Source organism: Hylobates moloch, unplaced genomic scaffold (assembly GCF_009828535.3).
Source record: "Hylobates moloch isolate HMO894 unplaced genomic scaffold, HMol_V3 SCAFFOLD_1, whole genome shotgun sequence".
NCBI lineage: Eukaryota > Metazoa > Chordata > Mammalia > Primates > Hylobatidae > Hylobates > Hylobates moloch.
Genome location: NW_026652276.1, coordinates 31,780,541 through 31,801,489, shown reverse-complemented (window position 1 = coordinate 31,801,489; position 20,949 = coordinate 31,780,541). Strand labels below are relative to the sequence as shown.

Below are 20,949 nucleotides of genomic sequence, written 5' to 3'. Positions count from 1 at the left end.
CTGTTTCCAAAACTCTAGATTAATTTTTTTTTTTTTTTGAGACGGAGTCTCACACTGTCTCCCAGGCTGGAGTGCAGTGGCGCGATCTCGGCTCACTGCAAGCTCCGCCTCCCGGGTTCATGCCGTTCTCCTGCCTCAGCCTCCCCAGTAGCTGGGACTACAGGCGCCCGCCACCAAGACCGGCCTTTTTTTTTTTTTTTTTTTTTTTTTTTTTTTTTTTGTATTTTTAGTAGAGACGGGGTTTCACTGTGTTAGCCAGGATGGTCTAGATCTCCTGACGTGGTGATCCGCCCGCCTCGGCCTCCCAAAGTGCTGGCATTACAGGCGTGAGCCACTGCACGCGGCCGCTCCAGATTAATTCTTTCATCTTCTAGTCAGCCCTGCCGCCAGCTAAATGTTACAGACCTTACATAAATACTTCAATCTATCAAGCTGTCATACATGTACATTTTCCCTATTCCTTTTATATTTGGCTTAATAGGAATGTGGGGAGATGATTAACAAAATAATACGGGTTTGATAGATATATGAAAGCACAAAGAAGAAAACCACAATCATATGCAAAGTCTGCTGTATTTTATATGTATGACACTGTGCATACTGGCTTTTTATCCCATTTAGCTACATATTAAGCACACTATCCCTTGACACTGAATATTGTTCTAAAGCATGATTTTATTATTTGTAACATATGCATGCCAGTTTTCCAGACACTATAGAATATCAGTTCTCCTTATTACAAAAATTGATATACTGAATCATTTGTCAAATTATTTTCTATATTACTCAGCAACAGCCTGAAAATTGCATGTAGTTAATGTTTTTTTTAAATCAAGGACATATCATTTAGAAGGTACATTAAAAGCATTCTGATTTCCAAGAAAAAATATAACAGTGGTAAGAATAGAACACTTTAAAATCCAGCAAGAACAAGGAGAAGTAAAGGGCACCATTCTTGCTGACATAATAATTACCTATCTGGAAGCTTTAAAAAATGTCCAGGTAAGCAGTATTACAATGATTTCATGAGATAAACTTCTCTTTTCAACACTGGTTTTTATTCAGTCATTCCTTTCACTCAAGAAACATTCATGCAACACTTAGTATAGCTGACACTGTGATAAATGCTAGAGATAAAGGAGAAAGATCAATCTTTAATTTCAAGCAACTCACAGCCAAGAAGGGGCTTTTCTATCCCACTTCGTTACTTTGTTTTTCTCCGTATCACTTATCAGCATCTAATGTAACATAGATTTTGATTTTTTTACTTTTGTTGTCTATCACCCTAAATTAGACCATAAGCTCCATGAAGTCAGGCACTTTTGCTGGTTCGCTCATTGCTGTATCCCTAGAGCCTAGGACAGGGCCTGATACATGTGGATTCTCAGCGCATATTTATTGTCTAGATAAATTAATTTTCACATCCCACAAAGTGAATGTTATATTCATTTTCCAGGTGAAAAAAATATGAGGTTCAGTGAGATTAATGTACCTAGATTCTTTTTTTTTTTTTTTTTGGAGATGGAGTCTGGCTCTGTCGCCCAGGCTGGAGTGCAGTGGCTCGATGTCTGCTCACTGCAAGCTCCGCCTCCCGGGTTCACACCATTCTCCTGCCTCAGCCTCCCGAATAGCTGGGACTACAGGCGCCCGCCACCGCGCCCGGCTAATTTTTTTGTATTTTTAGTAGAGACAGGGTTTCACTGTGTTAGCCAGGATGGTCTCGATCTCCTGACCTCGTGATCCGCCCGCCTCGGCCTTCCAAAGTGCTGGGATTACAGGCGTGAGCCACCGCGCCCGGCCAATGTACCTAGATTCTTATGCTAATAAATGGCCCATTTTGAAGACAGACCTGACTGGGTCCAAAGCCAGAGTTCTTTTCTCACTACCTCTCACAGAATAGAAAGCCTAGTCTAGCCCTAGCCCTAGCCCCAGGCCCGGCCCCGGCCCCGGCCCCAGCCCTGGGTCCAAAGCCAGAGTTCTTTCCTCACTACCTCTCACAGAATAGAAAGCCTAGTCTAGTCCCAGTCCCAGTCCCAGTCCCAGTCCTAGTCCCAGTCCCAGTCCTAGTCCTAGTCCTGTCTAGTCTCTAGTCTAGTCTCTAGTCTAGTCTAGTCTAGTCTAGTCTAGTCTATTGGAGGTTGTACTATTTATTTCTCCACATTTCTATGCCCTGAGAAACTGTCCCCCACTGTTATATTCCAGTATATTTAATTCTTCTTTTATGATCAGGTTTAGAGAGGGAAATAGAAGCACAAGGGCTAAACATGATAATCCCTACTCAGGACAGATTTAGCTTTAACTAACCAGTATCTATAAACAAGCAGACAAAAGGTAGAGGTAGGTAGCAAGACCTATAAGAATCTTCAAACCAGGGCTAAGTATAACAGAGAACAGAACTGGCCCATGACTACAGGGGAACAAAATGATTCCCTGTGTATATGAATATCCATGGCACTTTTATTCACAACAGCCTCAAACTGGAAACAGCCCTAAGATCCATCACCTTTGAAAGGATAAAGAGCTGGGCATGGTGGCTCACGCCTGTAATCCCAACACTTTAGGAGGCTGAGGCGGGCAGATCACCTGAAGTCAGGATTTCCAGATCAGCCTGACCAACATGGTGAAACCCCGTCTCTACTAAAAATACAAAATTACCTGGGCATGGTGGCACATGCCTGTAATCCCAGCTACTTGGGAGGCTGAGGCAGGATAATCACTTGAACCTAGGGGGCAGAGGTTGCAGTGAGTGGAGATCATGCCATTGCACTCCAGCCTGGGCAACAAGAGCAAAACTCTATCTCAAAAAAAAAAAAAGGAAAGGATAAAGAAATTATGGTACATTTATATAATAGAATACCACTCAGAAATAAAAAGAAGAAACTACTGATACATAAAACAACAAGGATGAGTCTCAAACAGTATGCTGAGTGAAAGAAGCCAGACACAAAATCATAAATTTGGATGATTCCATTTATATAAAGCTCTAGAGAAAGACAAATCTAACCAATAATAACAGAAAACAGATCAGTGGTTTCTTAGGGTTGGAGTGGGGAGAATTGACTGGGATGGGATTAAAGGGTGACAAAAAAGTTCTATATCTTGACCATGGTGGAAGTCAAATGGGTGCATGCATTTGTCAAAACTCATCAAAATATACTTAAAATGGGAACTCCCTAATGAAAGTGGACTAAGAAACCTCAAGAAGTTCTCAGTCTAAAATTAAAAACTAGGAAAATAGGCTGTGTATAATGTATGAGAAAACTCAAAATAATGATAGCTTTAAAACAGAAGGGTTAATCCTTTAACATATTTTATTGATTCTAAGACACCTTTTTTCCACACTTTAACATTTCAGAGACCAGAATAACTTCACAGTTCATGCAGTAAGAAAGTATTGTATGAGTTTGATTGGCAGTGTTTTTTTTAATGATACATAAATAGTGCATCTTAAGAATCAATGAAATGCAGTAAAATTAGTCTACAGGTTAATTATTCCAGAACTGTTATAACAGCTCCACAAAGTTACCAGAGACCCAGGCTCCTTTCTATTATTTTATCTTCTCCATTCTCAGCCCTGGCTTCCATTTTCAAAGCAATCTCATGGTCCCAGATGGCTGGTGGAACCCCAATCATAACTATCCATTTCCCAGGCAGCAGGCAGAAAGAAGAGTAGGAAAGCAAACAGGGCCTTTAAGGTGACTTTCCTGAGTCCCTCTCAACAATTCTACAACTTCATCATGTGGATAAGTTAATACTTTATTTTACTTGTAGCTATTGTAAATAGTTTTACTTTCTTGATTTCTTCTCTAGATTGTATGCTGTTGGCATACAGAAATGCTACTGATTTTTGTATGTTGATTTTGTATCCTGCAACTTACTGAATTTATCAGTTTTAATAGTTTTTTTGGTGGAGTCTCTAGGTTTTTCCAAACATAAGATCATATCATGTAGAAACAAGGATAATTTGACTTCTTCCTTTCCAACGTGGATGCCCTTTTATTTCTTTTGCTATTTTTACAGATTTGCCCCGAAAAAGTTTTACTTCTTCTTTTTAAACATTTTAAGTTCAGGGGTACAAGTGCAGGTGTATTACATAGGTAAACTTGTGTCATGGGGGTTTGTGTTCAGATTGTTTCATCAGCCAGGTATTAAGCCTAGTATCCATTAGTTGTTTTTCCTGATCCTGATCCTCTCCCTCCTCCCATCCTCCGTCCTCCAAAAGGCCCCAATGTGTGTTGTTCCCCTCTATGTATTCATGTTTTCTCATCATTTAGCTCCCACTTATAAGTGAGAACATGCAGTATTTGGTTTTCTGTTCCAGAGTTAGTCTGCTAAGGATAATGACCTCCAGCTCCATCCATGTCCCTCCAATGGACATGCAATGGACATCTCATTTTTTATGGTTGCATAGTATTCCATGGTGTATATGTACCACATTGTCTTTATCCAGTCTGAAAAGATACTCTTTTCAATAAGTAGTGTTGAAACAGTTAGATATTTAGGTGCAAAAAAAGTAAGCCTTAACATGAAACTTCATGCTTTATTAAAAAATTACTAAAGGGAATATAGATCTAAGTGAACAATATAAAATATAACCTTCTTAGAAGAAAACATAGAAAGAAAACCTTATGATTTGGGTTTGGGTAAAGAGTTCTTAGACATGACACCAAATGCATGACCCACAAAATAAAAAAATGGTAAACTGAAATTCATCAAAATTAAAAACTTTTGTTCTGAGAAATCAACTGTTAAGAGAATGAACTAGCTACAGTGAGAAAATATTTGCAAACCACATATCTAACAATGGACTTGTATCTACAGTGGAACAGCTCTGCAGCCGCTGACAACCTTGCAGAGGCCACATAGGCAAGGCTTGAATGGCAGCTGAATCTTGGCAGAATGCTTTGTGATCCTCCTGGAATAGGAAAGCATGGGGGCTTGTGAGGTACTGCTACATGCCATTGCTTACTGGCTTCCCTCTATACCAACGAGGCTGCCAAAGACCCTTTGTCATTATCTCATGGTTTCTGATGAGGTACAAGGCTTCCTGTCTTGCTACCCTTAAGGCACAAATGCAGCTATAAAAAAAACTGCTTAGCAGTATCATGGAAATGGGCTCCTCAGCAATAGGGTATCCTGTCATTCTTGCTGTGGTCATCTGGCTTCTTTTGTTTCACTGTCTCCCTATACAAAGGTAATGAAGAGCTGGCTCCTTTAGCTACTCTTCTTTTTACTCTCTATGTAAGCAATAAACTGAGTCTTAAAAGGTCTTGTTTTTTTGCAGCTGAATCTGTACTTGACGGTATCCAGAATATATAAAGAATTTTCAAAACTCAACATAAAGAAAACAAACAACACAATTAAAAAATGGGCAAAAGAAAGGTAATATGTGAAAGGCAAGTAAGCACATGATATATTGTTCTGCATGATTAGACATAAAGGAAATTCAAATTAAAACTATGGTGACATACTACTACATACCTATTAGAATGGCAAAAATTAAAAAAACAAAGTGCTGGAGAAGATTCAAAGTAACTGGAACTCTTACATTGCTGGTTGGTCAGCAAAGTGGTACAGGCACTTTGGAAAAACAGTTTGGCAGTTTCTTATAAGTTTAAACACACACTTACCATGTGACACAACAAGTCCTTTCCTGGATATTTAACCTTAATAAGATGTTAAGATTTAATCTTAACCAATGTGTCTGTAAACAGGTGAATGAATAAACTGTGGTACATGCCTACAGTTAGCACCAAAAAAGGAAGAAGCTATTGACTCATGCAACATGGATGGATCATAAATATATTTTGCTAAGAGAAAGAAATTATTCTCGAAAGATAACATACTATATGATTCCATTTATATGACCATCTCAAAATGACAAAACTGTAAAGACAGATTAGATCAGTGAGTGCCACTAGTAATAGGTATGGAGAGGGTATGACTATAAAGGGCAGAATTTTTTGAGGTGAAAAGACTGTTGAGGGAGTTTTTGGGGGGTAATCAGACTGTTCTGTATATCCTAATTGTGGTGGTGATCACATCAATCTATAAATGCTAAAACTCTCAGAACCAAAAAAGGCAATTTTACTGTTATGTATGAATACCAAAAAAGGGAAAATATGCTATATGTTTAACTTTTAAAATGAAATTTATAAAGAGAAAGGAAAAAGAGAAAAGGGAGGACTGCTATTTAAAAAAGGAGAGAGAGAGAGAGAGACCAAATACAATTTGTGGACCTTGTTCAGATCCTTATTTGAATAAACTACCTACAAAAGGCATTTTTGATGCAGTCGAGGAAAATGTAATGTGAACTTGGAATTATATATTAAATTTAAGTTTTTTAAAGTATGATAATAACCTTGTGGCTACGTAAAAATATCTTCACCAGTTAGATACATATTCTGAAATACATTTGTGTTTGTGAAGTAGCATTAAATCTGGGATTTGCCCTATAATATGTGAGGAAAAAAGTGGAGGAGATTGGCAAATGTTGAAGCTAGAGGTTCATTCATTATATTGTACTCTATTTTTTAGTAAGTTTGAAGTTTTCCATAAGTTTTTTCTTAAAACTGATATTTTAAAAATTATAGTAGAATTTCTTTTCCTCATTTATTGTAAAGCAGCAGACATAGATCTACAGTTGGTTTCAATCTCAGTGTCAAATCTTTCCAATGACTCCAAATAAATAAATGCTGTGTGTGCCAAAAATAATACTGACATGAGAAAAACAGTCTGCTAGAAATCTTATACTTTGAGTAATAAACTACTAGAATTACTAGATTAGTAAAAATTTGAAGAGTTAGATTTTAAAATAGCAAATCAAAACAGTTTTCAATGACACCATCAAAGAAACAAAGGGCAAGAGTAATTTTAAAGCAATCATGATCCTGAAACTCTTAGCCAAAAAACAAAATTACTCAGGCTTTTAAACTCTCATTTATATTTACACAATGTTTCTTTCTTGCTGTGTTGGTCCAGCCTGTTCTTTTAAGCATTATTATTATTTATCATTTCTTGAGCACTCAGCACTGCATGAGATACAGATGAAGTTCCCTCCCTAGGAGACAACAATCAAAGCCACACAACCAAAACATAAAGATAAGCTGTTTAAGAAATGAAAACCAAATGAAAAATTAAGAAGCCCATTGTGAATTCCCTTTTTTTGTTTGTTTCAGCTTTAAGCCCGTGATACAAAACATGCTTCTTTTGGGGGTGTAAAACAAGACCGTAGTTGTTAAGATAAAGCCACTGGCTTAGAATAGGAAATATCCCAGAGATCATTGTAAGAAAACATCCTACCTTAGAAATCTTTTCACTTTCTGCTATACATAAATTACTAGAACCTATTCCTAGCTCTAGAGGACTGTAATCACTATGTGTGTGTGCACGTGTGTGTGTGAGAAAGCGGAAGAGAAGGAGAGGGATTTAGGTCTGCCCAGCAGCCTTTTTTGTTCCCTTTCTTTTGATAATACCACACTGCTTCAGAGACTGCTTCTCCTAGTCCACATATTCCTGATGGAACTGTCAATCATAGTCCATTTCTTCCTTACCTTATAATGACAGATGCAGGCCTGAAGCAGCACAAGCTCATTTTTACAGGGCTCATAATGAAGGTCTTCTACAGGGTTCATTAGGCCAATTTGCAAAGAAAAGTAGAAATAAATGGATATAGCATAAATGCTGGCAGTTCTAAGCTCCAGAATCAGGCCCTTGAAACTCCAGTTCCTACAGGTCTTTATGTGAGCTGCTCTGCAATACTTTTAAGCAACTAAACTTAAGTTCTTGCCTAGGGTGGTTTCAATTGGGTTTCTTTTGTCATTTGCACCTGACAAAATCGTGGGAAGGTAAACAACATACCCAAGGTTGAGTGGCTCCTAAATGGCAGTCATTCAATCCTAACTCTGTCCATCTCTACACAATAGACTTTTCCTACTGTGCTAATTTACTTTTTAAACCTACAGACGTTTTATTCCTAAAATCTAGTTTTCTTCAAGATTGGGATTGGAAGGAAAAGAGGCTGCAGTGAAGTGGGGCAGTGTGGAAGGGGTCCGTCTAGTCCTCTATCACTTTCTGGCAGTAGGAGAAAAGTGAAAGCCACAAATACAGTAAAATCTAATAAAAATTATATTAATCCACTTTGCATATGAGAAAGATCCTAAGCTGGCAACTATACAAACTTCCGCCTAAGAGCAAATCAAAGCTGTATAGTTCTAGAAAAGAATGGTATAGGTATAGGGTGATTTCTGCATTTCCAACTGAGGTACCCAACTCATCTCACTGGGACTCGTTAGACAGTGGGTGCAGCCCATGGAGGGCGAGCCAAAACAGGGTGGGGTATTGCCTCACCCAGGAAGTGCAAGGGGTCAGGGAACTCCCTCCCCTAGCCAAGGGAAGCCATGAGGGACTGTACTGTGAGGAACTGTACATTCTGGCCCAGATACTACATTTTTCCCATGGTCTTTGCAACCTGCAGACCAGGAGATTCCCTCGGATGCCTACACCACCAGAGCCCTGGGTTTCAAGCACAAAACTGGGCAGCCATTTGGGTGGACACTGAGCTATCTGCAGTTTTTTTTTTTTTTTTTTTTCACATCCCAATGGTGCCTGAAACACCAGCAGGACAGAACCGTTCACTCCCCTGGAAAAGAGGCTGAAGCCAGGAAGCCAAGTGGTCTAGCTCAGCAGATCCCACCACCCACAGAACCCAGCAAGCTAAGATCCACTGGCTTGAAATTCTCACTCCCAGCACAGCAGTCTGAAGTCAACCTGGATGCTCGAGCTTGGTCGGGGGAGGGGCATTCGTCATTACTGAGGCTTGAGTAGGCAGTTTTCCCCTCAAAGTGTAAACAAAGCCACCTGGAAGTTTGAACTAGGCAGAGCCAACCGCAGCTCTGCAAAGCTACTGTAGCCAGACTGCCTCTCTAGATTCCTCCTCTCTGGGCAGGCCATCTCTGAAAGAAAGGCAGCAGCCCCAGTTGGGTTTATAGATAAAACTCCCATCTCGCTGGGACAGAGCACCTGGAAGAAGGGGTGGCTGTGGGCGCAGAGTCAACAGACTTAAACATTCCTGCCTGCTGGCTCTGAAGAGAGCAGTGAATCTCCCAGCACAGCGCTCAAGCTCTGCTAAGGGACAGACTGCCTCCTCAAGTGGGTACCTGACCCCTCTGCCTCCTGACTGGGAGACACCCCCCCAGCAGGGGTCGACAAACACCTCATACAGGAGAGCTCTGGCTAGCATCTGGCAGGTGCCCCTCTGGGACAAAGCTTTGACAGGAAGGAACAGGCAGCAATCTTTGCTGTGCTGCAGACTTCGATGGTGATACCCAGGCAAACAGGGTCTGGAGTGGACCTCCAGCAAACTCCAGAAGCCCTGCAGCAGAGGGGTCTGTTAGAAGGAAAACTAACAAACAGAAAGGAATAGCATCAACATCAACAAAAAGGACGCCCACACAGAAACCCCATCCAAAGTTCAACAACAGCAAAGACCAAAAGTAGATAAATCCATGAAGATGAGGAAAAACCAGCACAAGAAGGCTGAAAATTCCAAACACCAGAACGTCAATTCTCCTCCAAAGGATCACAACTCCTTGCCAGCAAGGGAACAAAACTGGACAGAGAATGGGTTTGACGAATTGACAGAAGTAGGCTTCAGAAGGTGGGTAATAACAAATTTCTCCAAGCTAAAGGAGCATGTTCTAACCCAATGCAAGGAAGCTAAGAAACTTGAAAAAAAGGTTACAGGCATTGCTAACTAGAATAACCAGTTTAGAGAAGAACATAAATAGCCTGATGGAGCTGAAAAACACAGCACGAGAACTTAGTGAAGCATACACAAGTATCAATAGCTGAATCAATCAAGCAGAAGGAAGGATATCAGAGATTAAAGATCAACTTAATGAAATAAAACATGAAGACAAGATTAGAGAAAAAAGAATGAAAAGGAATGAATAAAGCCTCCAAGAGATATGGGACTATGTGAAAGGACCAAATCTACATTTGATTGGTGTACCTGAAAGTGATGGGGAGAATGGAACCAAGTTGGAAAATACTCTTCAGGGTATTATCCAGGAGAACTTCCCCAACCTAGCAAGATAGGTCAACATTCAAATTCAGAAAATACAGAGAACACCACAAAGATACTCTTCAAGAAGAGCAACCCCAAGACACATAATCATCAGAATCACCAAGGTTGAAATGAATGAAAAAATGTTAAGGGCAGCCAGAGAGAAAGGTTGGTTTACCCACAAAGGGAAGCCCATCAGATTAACAGCAGATCTCCCTGCAGAAATCCTACAAGCCAGACGAGAATGGGGGCCAATATTCAACATTCTTAAAGAAAAGAATTTTCAACCCAGAATTTCATATCCAGTCAAACTAAGCTTCATAAGCAAAGGAGAAATAAAATCCTTTACAGACAAGCAAATGCTGAGAGATTTTGTCACCACCAGGCCTGCATTACAAGAGCTCCTGAAGGAAGCACTAAATATGGAGAGGAACAACCAGTACCAGCCACTGCAAAGATGTACTAAATTGTAAAGGCCATTGACACTATGAAGAAAATGCACCAACTAATGGGCAAAATAACTAGCTAGCCTCATAATGACAGGATCAAATTCAGACATAACAATATTAACCTTAAATGTAAATGGGCTAAATGCCCCAATTAAAAGACACAGACTGGCAAATTGGATAAAGAGTCAAGACCCATTGGTGTGCTATATTCAGGAGACCTATCTCATGTGCAAAACACACATAGGCTCAAAATAAAGGGATGGAAGAATATCTACCAAGCAAATGGAGAGCCAAAAAAAAGCAAGGGTTTCAATCCTAGTTGCTCTAAAACAGACTTTAAACCAACAAAGATAAAAAAAGACAAAGAAGGGCATTACAGGGATCAATGCAACAAGAAACGCTAACTATCCTAAATATATATGCACCCAACACAGGAGCATCCAGATTCATAAAGAAAGTTCTTGGAGGCCTACAAAGAGAATTAGACTCCCACACAATAATAGTGGGAGACTTTAACACTCCACTGTCAATATTAGATCAATGAGACAGAAAATTAAGAAGATATTCAGGATTTGAACTCAGCTCTGGACCAAGTGAGCCTAATAGACATCTACAGAACTCTCCACCCCAAATCAACAGAAAATACATTCTTCTCAGCACCACATTGTACTTATTCTAAAATTGACCACATAATTGGAAGTAAAGCACTCCTCAGCAAATGCAAAAGAATGGAAACCACAACAAACAGTCTCTCAGACCACAGTACAATCAAATTATAACTCAGGATTAAGAAACTCACTCAAAACTGCACAACTGCATTGAAACTGAACACCACCTGCTCCTGAATGACTACTGGCTAAATAATGAAATTAAGGCAGAAATCAAGAAGTTATTTGAAATGAATGAGAACAAAGAGACAACATACCAGAATCTCTGGGACTCAGCTAAAGCAGTATTTAGAGGGAAATTAATAGCACTAAATGCCCACAGGAGAAAGCAGGAAAGATCTAAAATCAGCACCCTAACATCACAATTAAAATAACTAGAACAGCAAGAACAAACAAATTCAAAAGCTAGCAGAAGACAAGAAATATCTAAGATCAGAGCAGAACTGAAGGAGTTAGAAACATGAAAAAGCCTTCAAAAAATCAATGAATCCAGAGGCTGGTTTTTTGAAAAGATTAACAAAATAGATAGACTGATAGCCAGACTAATAAAGAAGAAATGAGAGAAGAATCAAATAGACACAGTAAAAAACTGATAAAGTGAATATCACCACGATCCCACAAAAATACAAACTACCACCAGAGAATACTATAAACACCTCTACGCAAATAAACTAGAAAATCTAGAAGAAATGGATAAATTCCTGGACAAATACACCCTCCCAAGACTAAACAAGGAAGAGGTCCAATCCCTGAACAGACCAATAACAGGCTCTGAAACTGAGGCAGGAATTAACAGCCTACCAAAGAAAAAAAGCCCAGGACCAGATAGATTCACAGCCATCTTCTGTCAGAGGTACAAAGAGGAGCTGGTATCATTCCTTCTGAAACTATTCCAAACAATAAAAAAAGAGGGAATCCTAACTCATTTCATGAGGCCAGCATCATCCTGATACCAAAACCTGGCAGAGACACAACAACAACAACAAAAATTCAGGCCAATATCCCTGATGAACATCGATGCAAAAATCCTCAATAAAATACTGGCAAAGCATATCCAGCAGCACATCAAAAAGCTTATCCACCGTGATCAAGTTGGCTTCATCCCTGGAATGCAAGGCTGGTTCAACATACACAAATGAATAAACTTAATCCATCATATAAACAGTACCAATGACAAAAACCACATGATTATCTCAATAGATGCAGAAAAGGCCTCCAATAAAAATCAGCACCCTTCATGGTAAAAAACTCTCAATAAACTAGGTATTGATGGAATGTATCTCAAAATAATAAGAGCTATTTATGACAAACCCACAGCCAATATCATACTGAATGGGCAAAAACTGGAAGCACTCCCTTTGAAAACTGGCACAAGATAAGGATGCCCTCTCTCACCACTCCTATTCCACATAGTATTGGAAGTTTTGGCCAGGCAGTCAGGCAAGAGAAAGAAATAAAGGTATTCAAATGGGAAGAGAGGAAGTCAAATTGTCTCTGTTTGCAGATGACATGATTGTATATTTAGAAAACCCCATCATCTCAGCCAAAAGTCTCCTTAAGCTGATAAGTAACTTCAGCAAAGTCTGAGGATACAAAATCAATGTGCAAAAACTACAAGCATTCTTATACACCAATAATAGACAAACAGCCAAATCATGAATGAACTCCTGTTCACAGTTGCTACAAAGAGAATAAAATACCTAGGAGTCCAACTCACAAGGAATGTGAAGGACCTCTTCAAGGAAAACTACAAACCGCTGCTCAAGGAAATCAGAGAGGACACAAACAAATGGAACAACATTCCATGCTCATGGGGAAGAATCAATATCGTGAAAATGGCCATAATGCCCAAAGTAATTTATAGATTCAATGCTATCCCCATCAAGCTTCCATTGACTTTCTTCACAGAATTAGGAAAAACTACTTTAAATTTCATATGGAACCACAAAAGAGACAATATAGCCAATTAAATCTTAAGCTAAAAGAACAAAGCTAGAGGCATCATGCTACCCGACTTCAAACTATACTACAAGGCTACAGTAACCAAAACAGCATGGTACTCGTACCAAAACCGATATATAGACCAACGGAACAGAACAGAGGCCTCAGAAATTACACCACACATCTACAACCATCTGATCTTTGACAAACCTGACAAAAACAAGCAATGGGGAAATTATTCCCTATTTAATAAATAGTGTTGGGAAAACTGGCTAGCCATATGCAGAAAATTGAAACTGCACCCCTTCCTTACACCTTATACAAAAATTAATTCAAGATGGATTAAAAACATAAATGTAAGATCTAAAAACCATAAAAACCCTAGAAGAAAACCTAGGCAATACCATTCAGGACATAGGCATGGGCCAAGACTTCATGACTAAAACACCAAAAGCAACTGCAACAAAGCCAAAATTGACAAATGGGATCTAATTAAGCTAAAGAGCTTCTGCATATCAAAAGAAACTATCATCAGCGTGAACAAGCAACCAACAGAATGGGAGAATATTTTTGCAATCTATCCATCTGACAAAGGGCTAATATCCAGAGTATACAAGGAACTTAAACAAATTTAGAAGAGAAAAACAAACAACTCCAACAAAAAGTGGGTGAAGGAGATGAACAGACACTTCTCAAAAGAAGACATTTATGCGGCCAACAAACATGAAAAAAAGCTCATCATCACTGGTCATTAGAGAAATGCAAATCTAAACTACAATAAGATACCATCTGACTCCAGTTAGAGTGCCAATCATTAAAAAGTCAGAAAACAACAGATGCTGGAGAAGATGTTGAGAAATAGGAATGCTTTTACACTGTTGGTGGGGGTGTAAATTAGTTCAACCATTGTGGAAGACAGTGTGGCGATTCCTCAAGGATCTAGAACCAGAAATACCATTTGACCCAGCAATCTCATTACTGGGTATATACCCAAAGGATTATAAATCACTCTACTATAAAGACACATGCACACGTATGTTTATTGCAGCACTGTTCACAATAGCAAAGACTTGGAACCAACACAAATGCCCATCAATGATAGACTGGATAAAGAAAATGTGGCACATATATACCATGGAATACTATGCAGCCACAAAAAGGATGCATTCATGTCCTTTGCAGGGATATGGATGAAGCTGGAAACCATCATTCTCAGCAAACTAACACAGGAACAGAAAACCAACCACTACATGTTCTCATTCATAAGTGGGAGTTGAAAAATGAGAACACATGGATACAAGGAGGGGAACATCACACACCAGGGCCTGTGGAAGGTAGGGGGGTAGGGGAGGGATAGCATTAGGAGAAATACCCAATGTAGATGATGGGTTGATGGGTGCAGCAAACCACCATGGCGTGCGTATACCTATGTAACAAACCTGCATGTTCTGCACATATATCCCAGAGCTTAAAGTATAATAAAAAGGCCAGGTGCAGTGGCTCACACCTGTAATCACAGCACTTTGGGAGGCCGAGGTGGGCAGAACACGAGGCCAAGAGTTCGAGACCAGCCTGACCAACATGGTGAAACCCCATCTCTACTAAAAATACAAAAATTAGCTGGGTGTGGTGGTGTGTGCCTGTAATCCCAGCTACTCAGGAGGCTGAGACAGGAGAATCGCTTGAACCTGGGAGGCAGAGGTTGCTGTGAGCAGAGATCACGCCATTGCACTCCAGCCTGGATGACAGAGCGAGACTCCATCTTAAAAAATAAAGTACAATAAAAAAAAATTTTTAAAAGAATGGTATCAAAATATTTTTTCTTCCCTCTCCTCTCTCCGGTTGTAATGATTGTATTAAAAAACAATGTTTAATATCAACAATACCAAATAAAATGTTTGTTTTCTAAGTTGAGTAAGAATACATCTATTTCCATGTTAAAGCTACTTTAAATTAATGGTTTATTTTTTGTAATTACTTTTAAGTCTGAAATCAAATGTCATTTCCTCACTTTTGAATTTTAAATGCTTACTTTATTATTTACATTGCACTTATGCTTGAAATTATCTCTTTTACATATTCTTACCTTATTTTACTACTTGTTTATTCACTTATTTTTTAGTGATCTTGCCAGTTTTGTTTGTCATCATTGTATTAACAGCCTGGTTTATAGAAGACATAAAGTAATCATTAAGTTAATAAATACATTAACTGTTGCAAAAGAAAAGCCATAGCTTTGATATCTATAAAATGTACCAATATCTTGAAATTAAAGAATGATGGATTATTCTGTGTTCTCAGGTGTCAGCAACTGACAGAACCAAGGCATTCCCTGGTCAGAGTTAGGCAAATACTTAGCTGAGTCCTAGGGGTTTCAAGGCAGTAAGGTATGATGGCTTCCAGCTTCAATGAATGCAGTTCTCACTCAGCAGCGTTTCACAGAGATGTTCTGCATAAGCTTTTGTTTGAAGAAAGGGTTCCTTTGCTTAAAAACAGGGTGTTGGAGTACAGTGGTAAAACCCACTGTTCTAGGGAATTTGGAGCAAATGGTAGCCGAAACGAGTTTACATTCTAAGTTATATTTACTTTTCCCTTTAAAAGTCAATGTACTATCTTATTAATGTTTTTATACTATAATGACATAAAATTATTTCTGCCTTGGTTTGAAGATTTGAACAATTTATGCTTTTTAGAATTTTAGAGATAAATGAAACACCTAGGCATCTAGATTCAGAAAACCTTTTACCTTTGGCTACATAAAAAACTGTAAGTTAAACCTTATATTGGTAAACTAGAATTTTGGCTTCAAAGATGTGTCCTTCCACTGTGTTAATCTTATATTTATATTTTATTTCCTTCTCTATAGAGAGAGCAGGTAAAAACATGTTTAGTGTTTCCTCGATTTCCAAATTACATTTTATCTTGAGCAGATTTAAAACCAGATTAGCTGTAATAGGATTCCAGGATGTGGGCAGATGTCTACTTGTCAAAGACAATCTCTCTTGCAATCAGCTCCTTCATTATTTCATTTGTACCACCATAGATTGGCTGAACTCTGGCATCCACATAAGCTCTGGATAAATCAGAAGATGATTGAATGAATAAATAAAATATATTAGAAACTGTAAATTTTGTCTTACCAGGTAACTCAAACTATTCATTTAATGAAGTACAAACAATAAAAGTCTTTCATAAATTACTTATTTTTTCAATATGGCATTCATCCTAAATTGGAATAATAGTAAAAAATCTATTAAGATGTTAATAATCTGTATAGCTTTGTATTAATTTGATTAAAGAGATTACAAATTCAAAATAAAAATAAGTATGTTTCATCTGATTTAATTTTGTAAAATTCAGCACATATGATAACACTCTTAAAGAGTCTGTTTTAGATTAGGAAATGCACAGGATGTCTTAGTCTCTTTTTGTCTTTGATGTTTCTTAAAAAGTTGAAATCCACTGGTTTTATAGAAAACAAAAGAAAAAAGACACATATTTTCTAGCATTCCCACAACCACTATCACTATCAGGAATATAGACTAATGCTTTAGCAAATATTATTTCCCAGAAAGTTAACAAGTAACTTGTTTTTTGGAAATGGTTAATAGTCACTTCAGCGATGTGTGGAGTTAAAATACTAAGTGGCTGAGTCCATTGCCATACCCACACCAAAGAAAAAAAAACCCCAAATATCATAAGTTCACTTTTGATAGTCATGATAACAACCATGCCACTGTACAGTTATTTTTATCTTTTCTCATCTCATTTTATCCTCTCAGCTCTGGGATTGGGGAGGGATAAATGTTAATACTGTTTTCCTGGTAACTAAAGTAGAGAGAAGTTAATGTATTTCCTAATTAATGGTTGCTATTTAATGGTCACTAACAACACATCATTGGCAGACTGGAATGAGGATGTAGGTATTCTGCCTCTTTTTCAAATATCTTTTTTGTATATTGCAACACTTTCATTGGCCAAAGCACTTAGAGCTAGTTATTGAACTTTGGACTTTCCTGGTAGACACACTCAAAGGCTTTTCTTTTTTTTTTCTCAAGTATAATCTTGGTGTTTTTTTTGTTTAAATTTGATTTTTAAGACAAATTAAATGTGCCAGCTCTCTAGGAACATACCATTTTTGGACTTATTCTTCTCCATATTCATCAGGGTTCCTTACAAAGAAATGGACACTCAGTAAATATTTACTGATAATGATTTACTGTGTTTCAAAGGAAATTTAGAATCTCAGAACTTTCTGCTGAAAGCTTTAAAAGCTTGAGATATTTATGTTTTCAAACATTTTTTTCTGAACAGATTTTGCTATTCTTTACAAAATCTAGCACCTGCATTTTGAGCACTTACCTACTGTAAGCCTACTTCAGCAGTCCCAATGCGTGTATATATATATATATATATATATATATATTTAAATGGGCTAGGCTTCTTTTTACATTAAAGAAGTTTCAATGGAGTAGATAAAGCAGAGATTAGTAGACCTTTTATATGTTACTAATTAAATTTAGTCATCAACTAAAATTAACAGTGAAAGGCAGCAGCAGAAATGTTTAACCACACTGCAATGAAGTTCTACATCTAAGGCAGCTCTTCCCAGCATGGCAGAGAAATCTTCAAATGGCAAGGCTTAAATCTCACTCCTCACAGGCTCGAGCCTAATGAGTAAGACTTAAATAAACTCACATGCTGAAGACCAGTTATTAAAGAAGACAAAAACAAAAAAAAAACAAAATAAAAAAGCAGAGAAAGCACCTCTTATCTATGAAACCAACCCTCAGCAACATATATATAAACTAATGTAGTTTAGTCTGGGGGATATAAGAAACAGAATTAGAAGATTTTTCTTTTTTTTATCAAATCAAAGTCTATACATTACATCCACATATTGCCAATGTGTCTACGTGGCTTTTTGTTGTTGTTGTTGTTTGTTTTTTTGAGACAGTCTCACTCTGGTGCCCAGGCTGGAGTGCTGTGGCACGATCTCGACTCACTGCAACCTCCGCCTCCCAGATTCAAGCGATTCTCATGCCTCCGGAGTAGCTGGGACTACAGGCACCCGCAACCACGCCTAGCTAATTTTTTTGTATTTTTAGTAGAAATGGTGTTTCGCCATTTTGCCCAGGCTGGTCTTGAACTCTTGACCTCAGGTGATCCACCCGCCTTGGCCTCCCAAAGTGCTGGGATTACAGGAGTGAGCCACCGCACCTGGCCTAAGTGCCTTTTTTGATATTAGGCGATATATGGGAAGAGAAATAGCAGTCTAGTTTAAAAATTGATACAATCTTTGAACTAACAAACTAGCCAAGAAAGTTGATTATTGTTTCTTAAAGGGAATATAAGTCTCTCAAACTGAAACCAGAGATTTCAAATAAGCCATCAATCTACAATGTTTGCTTGGTACCAACTTGAAGGAGTTGACTCTGAGAAAACAGAGACCAAGGCTTATGCCACACTCTAATCTTAAGCCATTTAGATGATTGCCTTCTCCCCACCTAATAGGCCTTTCTTAAATGTGAACTAAACCACACAAACATTGAGCCACTACATAGCTTCTGCTCTTAATGTAATTTTAGTAAAATATTTTTTCTAAGGACTATAAGCATATTAAATGTTTCCAATTATACTTACCAAAAAGATAAATTTGAAATCATTCGGCTGCCAGTTTGAATGTGGGTTTCATAATTTTTCCCTTTAGATACTTTATATTAAGATAATAATCTTAAAACATTTTTAGAAGCCTATAGCATTCTTACTCTCAGATTCAGAACAAATTGAACTTTTCTGTATAAATCAAAAATTTCCTTGGGAAAATTTTCTAAACCAAAATCATTTCTAAATAACAAGAAAAATATATTTTCTAGGGTGATGAGGAAAAAAGCTATGGGGAGACTTCTGAGGCAAAAGACTATGTTAAGATAAAAGGAAATTCTGGAGATTGAGGAAGAAATATGAATGGGGACACTGCCTATTTACAAATTAGTACTGCTTCAAACTGATAAGAATATTCATATATAATAAAAAGATACATTTGATTTCTTTCAATTTGAAGGAAATAAAAAATCTATTTAGAAAAAATAAAGATTTTTAATTTATTTTTTAGAACAAAACAAATAATCAGATATTTAAGGTATGTGACAACTTAGATCCTTTTCACATGCCAGTTAATTCTTCTGTATTGCTTTTTTTTTTTAGTTTTTTAAAAAAAGTACTATTTGGCTGGACACAGTGGCTCACGCCTGTAATCCCAGCACTTTGGGAGGCCAAGGCAGGCAGATCACTTGAGGCCAGGGGTTTGAGACCAGCCTGGCCAACAGCAGAGGTGTGGCAAAACCACACCTCTACTAAAAATACAAAAAAATTAGCCAGGTGTCATGGCACGCACCTGTTAATTCCAGCTACTCTGGAGACTGAGGCACAAGAATTATTTGAACCTGGAAGGCAGAGGTTGCAGTGAACCCAGATCATGCCACTGTACTCCAAACTGAGTGACAGAGCAAGACTGTCTCAAAATAAAATAAAATAAAAAATTAAAAAATTAAAAAATTTTTGAAAATACTTGAAAATACTATCTGTCCTTCTACATAAGGATTCAAATAAAGCCAAGGATCAAGCTTTTGTATATTGGTCTCTTTATTTAAGAAAAATAAAATCCTAGTAGGGAGTTGATAAAAAAGCTGTTTCCATTTGCTTTAATACATTTTGTCTGTATTCAGCTGAAAAATTCAAAAGATTGCACGCCTCCTTTCCCTCTACATTTGATGTACAAAGTAAAGAAATTTTCCTTTTTCTTCACATCATAAAGAAGAGTGTATCAGAAAACTATACTTACTTTGCAATTGGGTACTCCCACATGTATCCCCAACCTCCATGGAGCTGTACACAGTCATAAGCTACACTATTTTGTAACTCAGATGCCCTAAATGACCAAAATAAAAGGCAGAAAAGAAATGTTTGAAATGGATTTTCATGAGGTGCTTCAAAACCAGAAAACTAATTATTTACAATTGTTTAAATGTGCACATTTATTAAGCAATTAGAATGGCATATTAGCTAAGCAAAGAAGATAAAAATTACATATGAAATAAATTTCAAGAGAATTTTCATATGAGTACCTTTTTCATCAATTATATTTCTTGCTAGGTTTTTGTTAGGCTAGAAGCAAAAGGTAGAAAACTCAGATGATTAGATTTTGGCTATTTCAGGCTAGAAAAACATGCAGTAAAGAATATGTTCTAATTTATTTGGATTCTCTATATGATCTAAATTACTCAGGCACCTAGTTCTTTTTGCCCTTGTAATATGCATTTTTTTCTCCAATGATGTCACTTTCTACTTGAAGATCATGATTCTGAATTTCAGTATAAAAAAGCAATTTTTTAGGGTTCTGACTTTTCAGAAATAAATTGAAGATAAAAGTGAAAACCTAAGAGGGCAGACTAACAAAGTATATGCTATCATATAGGAAACATTAGAAAATTATATAGAGATTATTATTCCTGAAGTGTGTGCATTAGTATTATACATAATGTTTGTATACATAAACATGCAGTCCTTGAGAAAAATTATTTTCTGATAATATCACAATTCTATCAGTAAAATTCACGATAGAGATTTTATTCACCTTAACATAAAAATATGTTAGTTCAAAATTCTTTTCTACTTATTTTTCTTTTCTTTCTTTCTTTCTTTTTGTTTGTGTGTTTGTTTTAGTGATGGAGTCTCACCCACTCTATGGCCTAGGTTAGGGTATAGCGGCGCAATCATAGCTCATTACAGTCTTGAACTCCTGGGCTCAAAGGATCCTCTCACC

General features: G+C 37.6%; 2 protein-coding genes across 2 annotated transcripts in view; both read right to left on the bottom strand.

Annotated features, from left to right (window-relative positions):
• The window catches only part of KANSL1L (KAT8 regulatory NSL complex subunit 1 like), a 178,865-nt gene extending 163,583 nt beyond the window's left edge, over positions 1-15,282 (bottom strand). The window contains exon 1 of the mRNA XM_032754671.2: positions 15,211-15,282. The gene's annotated coding sequence lies outside the window, so the exon portion shown is untranslated. The remainder of the gene's footprint in view (positions 1-15,210) is intronic.
• The window catches only part of ACADL (acyl-CoA dehydrogenase long chain), a 41,056-nt gene continuing 35,242 nt past the window's right edge, over positions 15,136-20,949 (bottom strand). The window contains exons 10-11 of the mRNA XM_032754672.2: positions 19,969-20,055; positions 15,136-16,197 (exon numbers count right to left, since the gene is read on the bottom strand). Of these exons, the coding sequence (XP_032610563.1) occupies positions 16,104-16,197; positions 19,969-20,055 (181 nt within the window). The 3' untranslated portion in view covers positions 15,136-16,103. The remainder of the gene's footprint in view (positions 16,198-19,968; positions 20,056-20,949) is intronic.